Source organism: Bombus huntii, chromosome 2, assembly GCF_024542735.1.
Source record: "Bombus huntii isolate Logan2020A chromosome 2, iyBomHunt1.1, whole genome shotgun sequence".
Classification (NCBI taxonomy): Eukaryota; Metazoa; Arthropoda; class Insecta; order Hymenoptera; family Apidae; genus Bombus; species Bombus huntii.
In genome coordinates, this window is record NC_066239.1 from 14,730,483 (window position 1) to 14,748,000 (window position 17,518).

Below are 17,518 nucleotides of genomic sequence, written 5' to 3' on the forward strand. Positions count from 1 at the left end.
TGCAGTATCCTTCTGGATATGCATGCGTTGGAACGTGAAATACATAAAAACAATAATTTAACGCTTTTATCATTACACTTATAATTAGTTATAATATTTAATAGGAAGTTACTGAAATGTTGAGCCAACACCTATATTTTAACACGTGATTCGATTCACCGAGCGGAAGTTGTGCTACAGCGGAAGTTGCAATATAATATGGACGAAGCACTATTCAAATAAGATGTTGAACGAATATGATGTTAAACGTGTTCTATGATTTTGAAATATATTTGTAATAAAAATTGTATATTTATACATTAAAACACCATGAAGTTTGCATATAAGGTAAGAAGAATGTATTTGTGATTTATGAAATAATAACTTTGTAATGGATACTGAAATCTGTACTGTTCCTAACCTCATCTTGTTACGTACTATATTTCAATATTGTATGTAGTTTTATACTTATTATAAATATTTTTTATAGTTCAGTAATCTGCTGGGCGCAGTTTATAGTAAAGGAAATTTAATATTTTCTCGAGATGGATCTTCGGTTATTAGCCCAGTGGGAAATCGGATAACGATATATGACTTAAAAAAGCAAGTATAATATTTATTCAAGTATTTCACTCGAATAATTATGATTCCTAATCTAATAATAAATGAAATAATTTTATGAAAATTATTTTCAGTAATAAGTCTCAAACATTACCTGTGGAGAGTCAATTTAATTATAGAAGCATAGATTTATCACCCAATGGGGTATTACTAATTGCAATTAACGAAGGTAATTATATCATATTATATGATTGAAGTTAGTCTTAAAATTTCAGTATAATTTTATTTGAAAATTTTTGTAATAGTGGGTGATGCTCATATAATTACCATGATTAGTAAAATGGTAATACATAAATATAGATTTCATCAACCAGTAAGATGTGTAAAATTTTCTCCAGATGGTAAACATTTTGCAGTGTGTAAACAAAATAATGGTATGTCTTTCATATGATATGTAATATATATCATGTATATATAATTAATTTTATTTATTCATTAAAATTGATTAAAAAATTATATTAATGACAATTATTTTTCAGTATTTGTTTTTAATGCACCTGGTTTGCAAACAGCTGAATATAATCCATTTATTATGGAACATGTATTTCATGCAGCTGCGGATACCACAACTTTTATTAATTGGTCTTATGATTCAAAGTTATTAGCTGTTGGTTCTAAAGATATGGCTACAAAAATTTACAGTTTAGAAAAATATGAAAACTTCAGATATATTAATCTTGGTGGTCATACTGATGAAATTGTAGCATGCTTTTTTGAAAAAAGGAATTATGATTTAATTACAATTAGCAGGTATGTATTTAGAATATAATTCTCATGGAAACATTTCATTATATAATATAATATAAATATATTATAAAGAAATGGACAATTGTGTATTTGGGAGTGTACAATTGATCCAGAAGATTTAATGCCATCCAACGTACCTCCAATTAAAAGAGACAAGAAAACAGATAGTGATGAAGAAGATGATGTTAATATTGAAAAAGCTATAGAGAAAACAGACAAACAGATTAAAGCTCATGAACGCAATTTATTGAAATCAGGTAATTTTTCTTTTATAATTTTGTATTTAATATACAAATAAATTAAAGAAGGACATAAGATATGTAATACAGATTATGTTTTACAGGAGATTTAACTGAACCAATTGTAGAAGGTTCTGAAAATGAAACAAAAACCAAACAATTACGTTATACTAAATTGGGTCGTCATTATCTAGCTAATGTAGTTCAAAGCCAAAAGAAAGTAAAAATAATATTAACTGCAGCTGCATATCATCAACAGACTAATATCCTAGTAGTAGGATTCAATATTGGTGCATTTTATTTATACGAAATGCCTGATGTAAATATGATACATTCTCTAAGGTATTGTTTAATTAGTTATATTATTTAATATAGTATTTATATTTTTTTAACATTAATGTAATTTATTTTTAATAATCTTCATTTTTCAGTATATCAGACCAATATATTACATCGATTGCCATAAATTCAACTGGTGACTGGATAGCCTTAGGATGTTCTGCAGCTGGTCAATTATTAGTATGGGAATGGCAAAGTGAAACTTATGCCATGAAGCAACAAAGCCACAGTAATAATATAAACTGTTTGGCATACAGTCCTGATGGCCAATACATTATTACCGGAGGTGATGACGGGAAAGTTAAATTATGGAACACTATGAATGGATTTTGTTCTATTACATTTCAAGAACATACATCTACGATAAGAGGAGTGATATTTAGTCATAATAGAAAATTTATTGTTTCTGCATCGCTTGACGGAACTGTTAGAGCATATGATTTAGCGAGGTACAGAAATTTTCGAACTCTTACCTCTCCGCGACCCGTACAGTTTTCCTGCGTTGCTTTAGATTCAAGTGATGAGTTTCTTGCAGCTGGAGGCCAAGACTTTTTTGAAATTTATTTGTGGAGCGTCAAACTGGGAAAACTTTTGGAGGTATATTTCTGGAAAATATCTTAAAATTGCACACATTGAGAATTAGCGATTTAAGTTCAATTAAATAAAATTAAGAAGGATTTATATAAGGTCAATCTTCAACGTATTAATGTTTCGAAAATTTATAGAATTTTTACTAAAATGTTATTGTATATTTTATATACTAGATATTAAGTGGACATGAAGGTCCAATCGCCAGTTTGGCATTTAATCCAAGTGTTACAAGCACGGAATTAGTATCCGTATCTTGGGACAAAACACTGAAAATATGGAATGCGATTGAAAGTGGTTCTTTACATGAAACGATACAGTTAACTGCTGATGGTTTATATGTTACATACAAACCAAACGGTGAAGAAGTAGCAGTTGCCACTTTGGATGGGCAAATTTCATTTTTCAATTGTAGAACAGCGGTACAAATTGGTAGTATCGAAGGAAGAAATGATCTAGGCAGTGGAAGGTGTGATACTGATCTTATTACAGCTAAGCAAAGTCTTAAGGGCAAGTACGTATTTTTAAAAGTATGAACATACCATACATAATGAAATAAAAGTAATTTGGGTACAATTAAAATTACCTTAATTAAATCAAATTTTTAGGGCGTTTACTGTTCTTTGTTATTCAGCTGATGGTACGTGCATATTAGCTGGAGGGCATTCTAAAAATATATGCATTTATAATGTACAAGAATTTATACTTATAAAAAAGTTTGTTGTAACACAGAATAGATCACTGAATGGAGTTGACGTAAGTAACTTTTTATGTCAAATTTAAATTATAATATTTTTACTATTTTCTGGGAGGGAATATTTTTCTAATAAAAATTTATTTTTACATAGGATTTTATAAATAAACGAAAGTTAACAGAATTTGGAAACATGGCATTAGTGGAAAAACGAAGAGGAAATGTAAATTTACAATTACCAGGCGTCAGAAGTGGAGATATGGCGAGCAGAAATACAAAACCAGAAGTTAGAGTATATAGTTTACAGTTTTCTCCAACAGGTTGAATTTATTTTCTAATTTATACCGAATATTATTATGACGTAATTTTAATAACAAAACAGTATTTACATATAGGACAGGCGTGGGCTGCGGCAACGACGGAAGGATTATTATTATATTCGTTAGATGCTGGATTGGTATTTGATCCATTTGAATTGGAATTAGGAATTACACCAGAAGCTGTGAAAAAAGCTTTGAGTCAAATGGAGTACGCAAAAGGTTTGGAATTTATATATAACTTAATTTCTTTAGAATAAATAAAAATGCACTAATAAACGAAATTTTCAGCATTAATGATGGCTCTGAAGCTGAATGAAAAATTATTAATACAATGCGTTATAGAAAATATTCCGTGCTCAGATAGTAAGTTAATAATAGTTTATTAATGTAATATTAGCCATCCAATATACTTATTATATCTCTGATTTCAGTTGATTTAACAGTAATGGTTTTATCCAATATCTATGTCGAGAAAGTTTTAAAATTCATAGCATCGGAATTGGAATTTACTAGGCATATACATTTTTATCTTCTTTGGATAGAAATTATATTGACTAGTCACGGACCAAGAATAGATACGGCTCTTCAAATGCCGATATTGCTAATGTTGCAGAAAAATATGCAAAAGAAATACGATGATTTGAGTAAACTGTTAGTATATAATTTTTATGCGTATTATTGTTTAAAAATATTAATATTCTTTTTACAGGTGTGATTTCAATCAGTATACAATGAGTTATTTGAAAAAAGTTGGTGCTTATAAAGCCAAAAAAGCTGTTTCCAATGACAATTTAATGGAAACTGATGAGGAATCTGGAAAGTCTTCGGTGGAAGAAATTGAAATTGATTAAAACGTTTTAATGATAAGACTGAATAATAAAGAAATAGATTACTATTCACATAAATATTTCACGAATACAATCATAGAACTATTTCATACACGTGTACAGCTTATTTATAAGTTTTATAGTAATCTTAAATAAATTCATCTAGTATCTTATTTGTTATTTTTATTAAATGTATATTTCAATTTAAGAAATAACATGTATTTAAAAAATACATCAGACCTATTTACTTTCATACATTTCTAGTACAGTATATCTATATAGTCGTTTCCAGCCCTAAGGTATTATAATTATGAAAAACTATGCAATACGTGATAATTTCGCTAATAATAATTTATAGATTTTTATTTAATTATATTATGTATCTATAGCATTACGTTGCCTTCTTAAGTAAGAGTATCGGCCAATACAAAATGACGAACAGCATAAATAGTATAGGAAAACCTATTCTGCTGTAATTGTCAATTTTTTGTGACCGTGTTTTGCATACACGTATCATTGGATATTCAGTATCTAGCCAGGCATTTTGTAGAAGATGTTTGCTACCAGCTCTTTTATTTCTTGCTTTTGGTATATATGTTGAGTCATAATCCCAAATACTTTGACCCTTTTCCATGGCAACTATACGCTAAAAATAATGCGGAACTTATTAGATATATAATTTTGTATGCTTTTATTATTAGTTATCCAATACAAATTTTCTAATGTTTTATGTTTTTTTTTTGCTGTATTTTATTTAACGTATTACTTGACGCATTTATTGAATCTCTTGTTAACCATTAATCCGCAGACTTCTTTGATTGATTAATAGTATTGACCTTGCAAAACACACGCATCTATATAAGGTGTTAAATAACTAAGGATCTAAGCAAGGTCGGGACTTAATGCAATATAAAATTGGGTAAATATTAAAAATATTTAGGTTTCGAGAAATAGTTAGAGATATATTATTTAATGTTAATATAATGGCGTATTAATAATATACAATGGTATAGAGATAAGCAGATAGAACAAGAATTAAATGATATAGTAACGTACAGGGATAATAAATTAATTTACATTTAGTATTGAAAAATTTTGGTACTCTAACTTGTACTTATGACAATAATGTCAAAATTGCTATACGAACTGTTGAATAATGTCGGGACATTGACGATTGTAGATCATATTCCAACTGGTACTGCAAGTCGAGTACTTTTACAACAACGAATTCACCGAGAGCAGCAAATACAAACATCATGCAGCCTGCCATCCAAACATCTAGTGCCTAAACGCATAAAGATACGTTACCACAATGTTTATCGGTCAATGTTTCGATATATTAATAAATCTTCGAATTATTTTGCTATCTAGAAAACTAGAGGTATTAACATCAGAATAATTTACATAAACATTGAAATAGTTTAATATATATTCGGTATCATATGTACCAAGATCGGTTTAGATTATGTGTTCAGACACAGAATGTGTCGTAATGGAACGGTTCCATTCAGACGAAGATATAGAATTGATGTTATCAGTTCATATCCGATAATGTCTGATACAAAAACGATACATACTTCTCCATCTCATACAATAGCTATCATTTGATAATTTCAAAAGATTTCTGCCGTATAGCATTATTACGTAACAAAGATGATAAGGAAAGAAAACGTCACTGTGCTATTTACAAATAAAAATGTAATGAAGAAGTATTAGGTATTGTTCAAAGAACTAATGAATGACGCAAATGATATGAAAATTCCATTAGAAATCAAGTTACAAGTAAGACTGACTGAACAGAATGTCCTTATTATCATGTTCGCCTAAACATATCCTGACAAGCTCAGAAATGTACTTTGTAAAACAAAACATTATTTCTGAGATGGTCAATGAGAATTTTTGTATGCTTCTATGAATATAAAGTATCCCCCTCCAGAAAAAAGAGAACAAGTGTAAAGAAGGAATAAGAAGAATTATACGGTTGAACGATTAGTAGTAATACTCTTTGAATTATATTGGAACCTACTTTCACGTAAGCAACTGGCGGAATATCGCTTTTCAGACCAGTAAACATAGTAACCAAGGTCAGCATACTGGTTACTAAAAGAGCCACACGACCAGGGATCGCATCTAAGCCCAACCAGAAGCTAAACCAAGATAACATCACAACCAACGTGGATGGTGCGAAAGTTTGTATCAGATGATGACCAATTTGCCTCTCGAATCGGAAGAACACTACCAGTCGTGAAAAATTTCCTGTAAATTATAATATATATGAAATATATAATATGAAATATATATATATATATGTCTGGATATCATCGTTCTACATCGAAACAAAAATCGTACCACTTTTTTCGAGCATATAATCAACAGTTTCTTCAGCAACCACCGGCTTTCCGATATCATATTGTAAAAGCTTCAGTTCTGGGTTCACCGTGACTGCGCCCAATCCCCATCTTAAGCGTAACTTCTGTTTGTGATAGGAAACTATCGCGAGTAATGCAGTTTTCCAAGTTAAAGTAGTGAATATGTTGAGTTTTGGGATTATAGAAATGGATGGTGATCGGATAGAAATGGATTAGAATATTACAAGAGTCCACAGTATGAGATTACAAGGTCGTTTCAATATTTAAGATTTGAATATTTGAACATTCTCATTTTAATAATTTAATATTTAAATATGAACTTATACAATTGACTATTTGTTGATACCAAATAATAAATAATAAAATAAAATTAATGAAATTAAACAATGCGTGTTTAAATAATAAAATTAAACAAAGTTTTAAGGGATTAATTGGTAATGAATATAAATATAAAGAAGCGTGGCGTATTAATAAGAAGATTGAATTAAGAAGCAGGTGTTTCTACATCAACAGTTCAACAGTGTATATACGCACTAGATCTTAAATGATTCCATTCCGTTCCATTCTCCATTGAAATTTTAAATATAAATTGCAATAATTTGTTTCGACAATGATCTATCGCTAACTGCTGCAAGACTTCTGTGACGTTCTATAGTCTAAAGCTGCATACAAGGTGTACCAATAAATTTATTCATCCACATTCACATCATTTGTGTTATTTTTAGAGATATGACGAAACTTGCCAGTAACAATTTTCCACATGTTTCGGCAATATAATTAAACCGCGGATATTCATGTAAATTTTTATTTTTATCGTTACAATTAAAAGAACAGTCTAACTAAGTATGATTAAAGCGAAGAATGATTAATTGAAAAAAATAATAAAAATGCAGGAATGTGACATATCCTGTTAGCAAGTCTTGTTCCGTTATTGAACTTACAACTTTCTATGTAGATAGGGCATATTTGAATGTCCATTGGGTAGAGTTGAAATTCCATTTGGCAGGCGATGATGGCATGCATCCGTGCTGAATACTTGACCGTTTTGTTTCTATACAACGTAACAGATGAGAATTTGTGATTTAACGCCGCAATTTCTGAAAAAGAAAATGATTTTAATTCATTATTAGATATTTCAAAGTTATTACAAAGTTTCATGGTCACCTCAAGACTATTGTAAGATCAAACATGTTTTGGACAAAAACATATTAAAGTCATTATGAAAGTACATTTAGTTTACTTGAAGATCATTTCAAGGCTACTTCAAGGTTATTCAGAATTTTACGGATCATTAACGCGTATAATATCCATATCAGGTAGATCGTTATCGGTTTTTCGACGAATGCCAGATACAATATGAATACTTATTATTAGATAAGTAGTGAAAGATATAATAAATGATTAATAAAAGACTTCAACAGAGTATTAGAAAGTTTAGTCAATATAGATAGGAAATAGTTGTTCATTTATCATCCTTGTGCTACATTGTATCAAATATCAGTCTTATTCCTTTCAATTTTATAATATTGTGAACTTTCATTTGTAGTAGAACTGGAAGTGCAATGTTATTGTCTATACGTGCAGTTAGTAACGTTTTAGAAATTTTAATCTAACATTATTTGCGCATGTCCTTATATGATCCATATATATAGCATTTATGACAAAAATTACCAGAGACTTTCGCGTTTAAGAAGTAAAGATCTGGCTGCCATAAACTGTCGAAGAATTCAGGAGGCAGTGTCACGTAATCATCGCCCTCCTCGAAAATCTCGTCCGGCATATCAAGTCGAGATTCGATCCAACTCTGACGAACGAACATGTCTACCCTATTTGATGTAATTCTATTATTTCTGTGGCAACTGTTGAATACGTAACATGTAATTATTTGATATAGTAAAACACAAATAGATAATATATCGACTGGAAGTTATTCAATATATGTATTATACAATATTATATTCCCAACATAAAAATATTTATTATGTAGGAGTAAAGGATGGTTATTTATTATTTAATTTGTCTATTATAAAAAAGGACCGCAAGTCAAAAAAGCTTACTACCTAAGTAATATGTATAGAGTTATTAGTGCTATGGTAGTAAATTATATTTAGTAAAACGAAATCAATTAAAATAGGTCGAATCTATCTAGTGAAATATTATTTGCACATTTTTTAATATACTTTAGCGTGCAAAACACGTGCATATCAATCAGTAGCATGATCTCATTAACATACCATCTCCACTCACCGGAAATCCATATCCTCTACATTTATTGAATTGATATCAGCTACAAAGATATTGAAGTCCACTACCACTGGAAAACCTTGCTTCGATGGAGGCCTGATCTCTGCGTTGTTTTTTCGCATTTAACCCATGTTGATTAGCGTACAATTACACGTACAATCATACAAACCGCGCATATACAAGGTGCCCTATTTAGCGTGGCCAAAATAACTTTTCAAAAAATATGATCTTTAATAATCAAAATGGGACACCTTGGATAGTGGCTATTATATCTAAAAAGTATTCACACATACCCATGTCTTTCAATGAAACGTACTTTGATTCAGGTCTGCATTTCATTTCCACGACACCAGATTTTTGTAATTGCATAAAAGTACGTTTAAGTTAGTAGGAAACATATATTTAGGCCTACTTAATCAGTGTATGTTACAATTACATAAGTACGGAAATATCAAAATAAGTACCAACAGAATACAAATAGTTTCACTACTCACTATACGTACATATGATACTTTCAAACAAATTTACAATTCTAATACTATGTATACGTATAATCGTGATATAAGCTAATAGTTCGTTTGTATATATATATATAGTATAGTATTTGTGTGTATATATATATATATATATATATATATATATATATATATATATATATATATATATATATATATATATATATATATATATATATATATATATATATATATATATATACACATATGTGGAATGCATTTTTGTATATATATTATTCAAGGAAAAGATATGTCATTGAATTGTTGACTAACCTTTCACGTAATACTCCGGTAGAACTATCCTCGATTTTAATGTGGAGTTTTTCGCGTCATCGGTCAAGAAGCTATGAAAAAATGATAAAAGATAGAAGGTAAAATTATAAAAGAATTTATACAAATATTTACAACAGTTTGGAAAATATACAGAAGAAGGTATACGAAAGAATATACAAAATGTGAAAACTAGTAAACGTGAAAAAAATATTGTATGTGACGAAAAGTTTCTTTGAAATATTTTTAAATTGCAAGTACGATGAAGAAAAAATATATTTCGAAAGTTGCAAACTTATTACTTTTTGATTAATATTTTAGTGAGAGACAATGGGCTTTTTTTAGTTATAATACCTTGCACTAGAACGCACTTCCGCGAAAAGTTTCAGACATGAATAAAAAAGTACTGTTAGGATCGTGTTCTTCATCCTAAGATTTCGACAACTGTCGATGCATTTTGATCAGTCATCTTACCAGTTACGACGCGTTCCAATTAACCTATTACAATGGCAGTTACACGCAATCTATTTCAATTGCAAATGCTGTCGAATATCTTCAGTACAATGCAGTAGTTATTACCTTTTTTTTGTAGTTGCGCAACGATCCTGCGAAAAAGGTTATACAGTCATCGTCATGTTGTTAAACGCAGTAATATTGTTCCTAAAATATCGAATTAACATGATCCATTTTTTCAGGATAATCTATTTTATTTAATGAAACTTTTCTCTTATAAAAAAAAAGATATGAATTCTCTTGAGATTCTTCATTCGGAAAGTCATTCTAAAAAGAATTGTGATTATAGAACTGTAATTATATATTATATTTTTATTAATGATTATAATTACTTCATTCTTTTCTATCATTATTTTATACAAAAATTCTGGAATAAGAGAATAAGTTCATTGATCACTACTATAGTATGTATTTGGGACAATTTTCATTAAGGTTATGGTATATTAGTAAAAAGCTTAAGAGTGGAGGAATCCAATAAAACGGGTTTTAGCTGCCGCAAATCTCGATTTTTGGAACGTCTATTTGTCCAGATGAGCGATCGGGTGTTTACAAAGTATGGATGCTTAAGATGCCAATAATGTACTTTGTTAGATTAAATTAAGTTTAGGTCAATTATTTTCTAAGTAAAAATTTTGTGATAATCACAACACCTTTTGTTGAGCTTCTTAAAAACTTAGTATAAAGCTTCTTTGTGACTTTAGGTATTGATACAATAACGATTAGATTAGACATTGTACTGATATAAAAGCAAGATTTTTACAAAAGAGCAAAAAATTCCATAAGAAAATAGGCGACCACAGTATCAACTTTCTTTTATCTTATCTTTTCTTCATTTTTCCTTTATCTCATTTTAATTTAGCAATTGATACTTATGGATTTCCAAATTTATCAAGTGACTTGAGCGCCACTGTTTTTTGATATGAAAATTTGTTTTACGAAACTATTTTGTAACGCTGTTAAAAAGAAAAAGGGAGAAAGATAAAGGTGGAAAGATGAAAGGTTGTAATCATCCGAGATCTACCTTCGTGAATTTATCACTATGGCTTTCGAACAAATTCGTGCCTAGATGTAGACACAGTGGAGGTCAGATCAAAGGACGGATTTGTATGATCATGCTTAAGCGAGATATTGTGACAATTCTACATATGTATGCGATGTGAATCTTGTAGTGACGTGTACTAGAAGCGCTGTCACACGTTATTTCTTCTTATACATACAGGGTGTTTCAACAAATTTGTATACAAGTTCTATTAAAACTAGAAAAGAATAATAGAATGAATGGTACATACATAATAATATCATAAACATGACAAGTCTTTAACATAGCAACATAGTAAGATCTCAATTACAGCGCTAATGAAATTTCATAATATTTCATATGACACATATAATACATATATTTATATAAAGCATCTATATGTGTAAATTATTTCGTGCATCATTGTATATATTTCGTCTCTAATTAAATGCATAGATGAAGAAGACTGAATTAACGGATTTTTCAATTTTATTCCTATTTATCGACGCATATACATATGGTTCTATGCCTATGGTGTCTGATTAGAGTACACAATCATAGAGGGCAGTGATGGCGCAATTAAGAATTGTCTGCAAAAAAATGTGAAATTTAAAAAATTTTTTCATTTATTTAAGATTTATTAAGAATACAGCCAGGAAAAAATCACAATTAATTTATTATTGTCAAATATATTCATGTTAGTACATATATAAGTTACTTCTTATTTATTATCTATAAACCTCTAAATCGATAAATTGATTGATAAATAAAGATAAACTCCATATCTAATATTACATAATTTCATTGTTTGTATAAATCAAACAATGAAAATTTACGTATTAGTTTATTGATTGCAATTGAATTATAGTAATTCTCTTTTCAACGATAGAGAATGTAAGTAATTGATTATATTAACAAGTAATAAAATTCGACATTATACAAATAAAGAAGAATTCTTTTAATCCACAAAATTCATTAAGCCAAATCAAATAAAATTTAAATCTCTTCGATATATAAATCAAAATTTACCAATTTTGTCAAAAAGACATTGTTCTCTTTGTAACAATTTTATTCATTTTTTTAAATTGTTTAATTAATATATGGATTAATAACTCTCCTTCACATAATTTCAATTCCGTTCAGGCAATATAAAAACTCAATCCATCATTCAAGATGCCCATATCCCATTAAAATACCTTTTTACATTTCCGTAAGTTTCAATAAGTTGTTCATAAGCCTAAACGAAATTAGATCAGGGGAGTTCCCAGTGGTAATCTAGAATGTTGTTGCAGACAGGTTACTGAATCGAACAACTTGCCTTTAAGCTCAGATAAGACATTAAATATATGTATACCAGCATAACCAAGAGAAGGAAAAGAAAAAAGAAGAGAGAGTGAGTGGTACTGCTAAACAGACGTCAGAAGAGAGCCCGAGATTCCAATCTCTCGACTTCTCTCTGGAATTCCCACTTCCCCAGAAACTGACTGCTATAAGAAGACAACGGTACTAGACTTCACAGTAGTGTAAAATATGACTTTGCAATGCAGGAACATGTAAAGTTTGCATAATCGTTATTATCATACACACCGATCACACATTAATGTTAGGTCACATTAAAAATACTGAGTTTTAGAAATTTTTGTTGAAGATGAATGTTTTAGAAGTTTTGGAGACTATGGGAACTTAATGTTAACGAATCGGGTAATGCATATTTTATTTGATGAGCTAAAGATTTTTAATTTTAGAAATTAAAAAATTCGAAAAGTTGAAAATTGAGAAATTGAAAATTTGAAAGTTTAAGAATTCAGAAATTTGAAATTTTGAAAATTCGAAAATTTGGAAATTTGTAAGATTGAAAAATTCAAAGAGTCAAAGAAGAGCCCGAGATTCCGATATTCTAACTTCTCCATGGAATTTCCCCTTTTCCAGGATATGATATTTGCGAGAAGGCAACGACACCAGCATCCACATGCATCACGATTAGACATTACAGTAGTCTAAAACTTGACCTCGATCAGCGACCTCGATGAGTCTTCCTCTCGTCCACTTTTCCCTGATTTCTTTCCGTGGTTCGATTTAACTTGATCTACCGTTTGGATGTAAACTAAGCTTAAACGATGTATCCCAGTCAATTACATGATCTCTGTAATTTAACTTAATATTAGTATCCCGTAGAGATAAAAACATAGTGAAAATTTGTGAAAAGTATAGTAGCAATTGCACAAAGTAATTGTAATGATTTTTTATAAAGATGTATAGATAAATAGTATTATTTAATAATATTTAATATACTTAAATAATTCCGAAATTATACCCATAGTGTTATTAATAAAAATTTAGATAATGAAGCATTACATATTTCGAATATTCGAAATAACGCAGATTCGAGACAATCGAATAATCAAATTTTTGGAATAGCGAAACGATTTATATTAAATTTCATACAAGAAAATAATCCGTGGCCATAAAAAATTACAAAGCAAAAACCATCGCCTATATAGAAAATTATACTTAACAGCAAGGGAGTCGATAACCTACATAAAAGGAACATAATATACATATAATTTCCTAGAAACTATTTGAAAGTCGTGTTTCGCGACGTGAACAACTATCGTTGACAAACGAAAATCATCGGTCACTTCCGCATACCTCTAGGGAATATTATACGTTGATTGATGTTAAAAGCTCTCTTTCTCTGAAACCTTCACAGATAGCATAATATTAAATCATTCGCTCCACAATTATTATCCTTCCTATCGATTTTGAGTAATTAAACTTTATTATTTTCCAGTTTTTTAACCAATTGGAATAGCCATTGATCTAATAATAAAGCTGTATCGCATGTATATAAATCCGTATCGATTCGGATCCAAATTTTTAATAACTATCTCATATTTAGTTACTATGTATGCGGATTATTGTCGTGCAGTATCTGATAAATTATTTTCTCACTTATATCAAATTGTTGAGAATAATGTCAATCGTATTGAAGGTAAATTTAAACGAATAAGTTTGTAGTAAATTTGTAAACAACTTCACCATTCAATACATCGAAATTCATTTAAAAAGAATAGAGATCTTTGTCTTTTTTTAAGTTATAAACATTAGCTATAAGATTTATAAACCTTGCATCGGAACTGCGCTTTCTCGTATCTACCACGTACAAACGACGTAGGTAATCAAGAGTTTATTACCTTAAGCGTTAAGTGACTTCAATTGAAGAAATCCAATCAAATTGATTGTGAGTTAGTGGAACGAGACAGTCAGCGTGAACCATCTTGAATCGATTCTTCCGTTAACTGCAAGAATAATCTTTTATTTTGAGATCTACTAATTTAAAAATTTAAATTAGTTAACACTTTTGCATAAATTTACACAATTTAAAATATCCATATCATAATTCAGATACAATTTAGAACATTTACATAGTCGTCACATTATATATCTAAAATTTAATTTCATACAAACCTACAAATATAAATATAGCATTTGTAATAATAAAAATTTTCTATGTTCAAACCAAATTTATGAATATAGAATTCTTAGAAGTATCAACTAATTTGAATGACAACAACCGCTCCAAAATTATATATACAAGTTTTCTCAAACATATCACGTTAATCTAAATAGTTGCGTAAAACAAATTCGCACCAAACAATATATTTACTCAATTTCCCCTAGAAAACACATTTCAAGCAACGGTGTAGGCGGAAGCACAAACAGCGACTGGGTACACGACAAAAAGCCTCAACGACGCAACATAGCTAGAAAGTCACGGTTGTGTGACCGTTGAGCTTGTCCCATTTACGCTTCTCTCCTCAAACATAAAAGTCACACGTTTAAACACCTATACACGCTTCTATATTTTTCATTCTCATGGAAATATCAACGCCGTCAGCTGGCGTCGATATTTTTATACATACCTAGTGCTAGTAGCCAGAAGTTGCATTGGTTTATCGGTAACGCGCCTGTGGTGAAATCTCGTTGCTCGCAAAAAGACAGCTACTATAGTTTCCTATCCGTTCTAGCGATAATTTAAGAATGTTTTCGTGCGCCTCGCTGTCGCTATTAATTATGGAGAATGCAGCATTTCTTTTATGCTTGAATGCTTCGGCGTTTTGTAACATTCTGTAAGATGTCGATGTAACAGAATATATTGTTTCAGCTATAAGGAAATGCGTCTGTTCCAGGGCCATGTAAGGTTTGCGCGATTATTGCTAGAAAAAGTTAAGAAGCTACGTGGTATACTTGAGAAACTTTCGTTGGAGAGGCGTGTTTTCTTTCTGTAGTCTTAAACAATGTAAATTTAGAAGTAATAAGGCTTAGAACTTTGAACATTTGAAAGTTAAGCAATTTTTAAATTTGAAAATTCGAAACCTTGCATACATAAGTCTATAAACCTTTTATTTTAAATAATCTTAGTTCAATTTAACATATTATTTGATATATTATAAAAAATGCTAATAATATCTTATGAAAACTTAAATAATCAAGAAATGTTAAATGTGTGCTACTGGAATAATATTAATGTGAAATATCTTTCAACATCGTTGCTATGTAATTTCTCTGACATATGCACAAATCACGGAGCGGGACATGCTGTAGATTCGCGAGCACTTTCTCTAACACAGATGCAATGTTATCGTTGCTCTCTAATAAAAATTTATATTCTTCCTTAATTATAAACATAAATTGCTCACAATCTACTAATTAAAATAACACATAAATTTTCTATCTTTAATAAAACTATCTTTAATAAAACTTATTTTCATTTTATTGTACACATTTAAGGTACATATATTGTATATGTGTACTTTATTTTAATGACGGGTCGGTTTTCAAGACAACAATTTAGTTAGTTAGATTATGTTCTTCTTACGCGAGTATCGTTAATTATAACTTAAGAAAAATGGTGAATTACATATGAGGTACATCATTCAGCGCAGTCAGCTAGAATAATTCATTGAGTTTTCAATGTTGTAAATTTTCGAACTTTTAAATTTATATGTCTATCTTTTCAAAGGAACTCCTTTTGTTAGCAAGATGTTGCAATTCAATCGGAACGGAAACTCAACAGAATACAATTCAATCGAACAAGAACAGAATCTCATTAGGGACATCTAATATAACTGTATACAATATAGCTATCAGTATACGGTAAGCTTTTACGTACGTATAGTTCGAGAAAGCGTAATATAATCCCTAATTTATCTTTGTGTGAGATGCTAGCTCCTCTTGTTGCATGTAAATCCGACTTCTATCGATCTGAATCACTTTTTAACATTCTAACCTTTCAATACTTGAATTATTTTATTTTGTGTAATCGTCTAACTCATTTCATTTATAATCCTTTTTCTCCTTGATATCTTTTCCATAACTATTTTTTCTTCTATCGAGATACTATTTAAATATTTATGATAATATGATACACTATTCTTTTTTTAATCATGGGAATTTCTTTTTGTGTCTTTTATTCATGCAGTGGGCTTCTGTAGAGTATTCATTATTCTACATATTAACAATACATAAACCATTTACACTTTTCAGTAATATTGTATTAACCTAACTTTTATACATTATTTCACTGTTCGATCGTTAATGGGTTAACTGAAAATTAACAACATGTTCCTCATGTCATGTTATTGGTTTCGTGAGAACAATCGTGTCTATTTTACACTTGCACCTGAAGAGGTCTGTCCTGAAGAAGTAGACTGTTATGTCTATGAAATGTCGACGCAAAGTGCAATTACAAGTGCAAGTTATCATCGCGAAAGCTTGAAATCTAAAATATCCTTAATGTTTAAACCTTTACATTCAAAAATAATTAATTCTGTAATTTTTATTTAAGTCTATAAGAAATAAAAGTACCTATCAGCTTTTTTCCTGATGTTATGACTGCCATTGTGTTTCCTGATTTTTAAACTGTCATACAGTAAACTTCTTGCCACATAGTTTCCCGCGGAATAAAAAGCATGGTGTTCTCTGGAATGTGCCAATTATCGTAGAAATCGTGTCGAGTTCGAACAACCAATCAGAACCGAAATAGAAAAAAGCGAGGTCTAAAGGACGACCGATCAGGAAGCGGATATGCGTTAATTAATTTTTACGAGTGAATACATATTTGAGAACAATTATTTGTCAAATGTGATTTCTTTACTTTCGTTCTTTGACGTCATAATATGTATTTTCTATATCCATCAAGCTTACGTGATACGAAAAACGTAGATAACTTTCT

General features: G+C 29.8%; 2 protein-coding genes across 7 annotated transcripts; one reads left to right on the forward strand and one right to left on the reverse strand.

Moving 5' to 3' along the window:
- The first annotated feature begins 162 nt into the window (after positions 1-162).
- LOC126873883 (periodic tryptophan protein 2 homolog) lies at positions 163-4,527 on the forward strand. The gene is made up of 15 exons (XM_050635221.1): positions 163-327; positions 470-582; positions 675-769; positions 846-974; positions 1,080-1,350; positions 1,420-1,604; positions 1,691-1,928; positions 2,018-2,522; positions 2,690-3,027; positions 3,122-3,269; positions 3,362-3,527; positions 3,603-3,746; positions 3,816-3,890; positions 3,959-4,178; positions 4,237-4,527. Exons 1-15 carry the CDS (start codon positions 310-312, stop codon positions 4,376-4,378), a joined length of 2,787 nt encoding a protein of 928 aa, XP_050491178.1. The 5' UTR covers positions 163-309; the 3' UTR covers positions 4,379-4,527.
- LOC126873963 (glycine receptor subunit alpha-4) lies at positions 4,402-10,269 on the reverse strand. 6 transcript variants are annotated; one of them, XM_050635438.1, is made up of 10 exons: positions 10,107-10,183; positions 9,756-9,826; positions 9,261-9,295; positions 8,971-9,070; positions 8,395-8,549; positions 7,665-7,820; positions 6,704-6,844; positions 6,381-6,610; positions 5,502-5,639; positions 4,402-5,000 (listed from the first exon to the last, which is right to left on the reverse strand). In XM_050635438.1, exons 3-10 carry the CDS (start codon positions 9,262-9,264, stop codon positions 4,746-4,748), a joined length of 1,179 nt encoding a protein of 392 aa, XP_050491395.1. In that variant the 5' UTR covers positions 9,265-9,295; positions 9,756-9,826; positions 10,107-10,183; the 3' UTR covers positions 4,402-4,745. The 6 variants fall into 6 exon arrangements, with proteins under 6 accessions (XP_050491395.1, XP_050491376.1, XP_050491386.1 ...); XM_050635419.1 differs by lacking the exon at positions 9,261-9,295 and having other exon boundaries at positions 10,107-10,269; XM_050635449.1 differs by lacking the exons at positions 4,402-5,000; positions 9,261-9,295 and adding an exon at positions 5,026-5,190 and having other exon boundaries at positions 10,107-10,269.
- Positions 10,270-17,518: the final 7,249 nt, after the last annotated feature.

Bases quoted from the DNA above. Each gene is read 5' to 3' on its own strand.
- LOC126873883 (XM_050635221.1), top strand. The intron at 583-674 runs GCAAGTATAATA...AATTATTTTCAG, and splicing joins ACGATATATGACTTAAAAAA to TAATAAGTCTCAAACATTAC. The intron at 3,747-3,815 runs GTTTGGAATTTA...CGAAATTTTCAG, and splicing joins TCAAATGGAGTACGCAAAAG to CATTAATGATGGCTCTGAAG.
- LOC126873963 (XM_050635419.1), bottom strand. From the start codon at position 10,180: ATGAAGAACACGATCCTAACAGTACTTTTTTATTCATGTCTGAAACTT. The intron at 9,827-10,106 runs GTATTATAACTA...ATTTTTTCATAG, and splicing joins GAAGTGCGTTCTAGTGCAAG to CTTCTTGACCGATGACGCGA. The intron at 9,071-9,755 runs GTTAGTCAACAA...AAAACAACGCAG, and splicing joins ACCGGAGTATTACGTGAAAG to AGATCAGGCCTCCATCGAAG.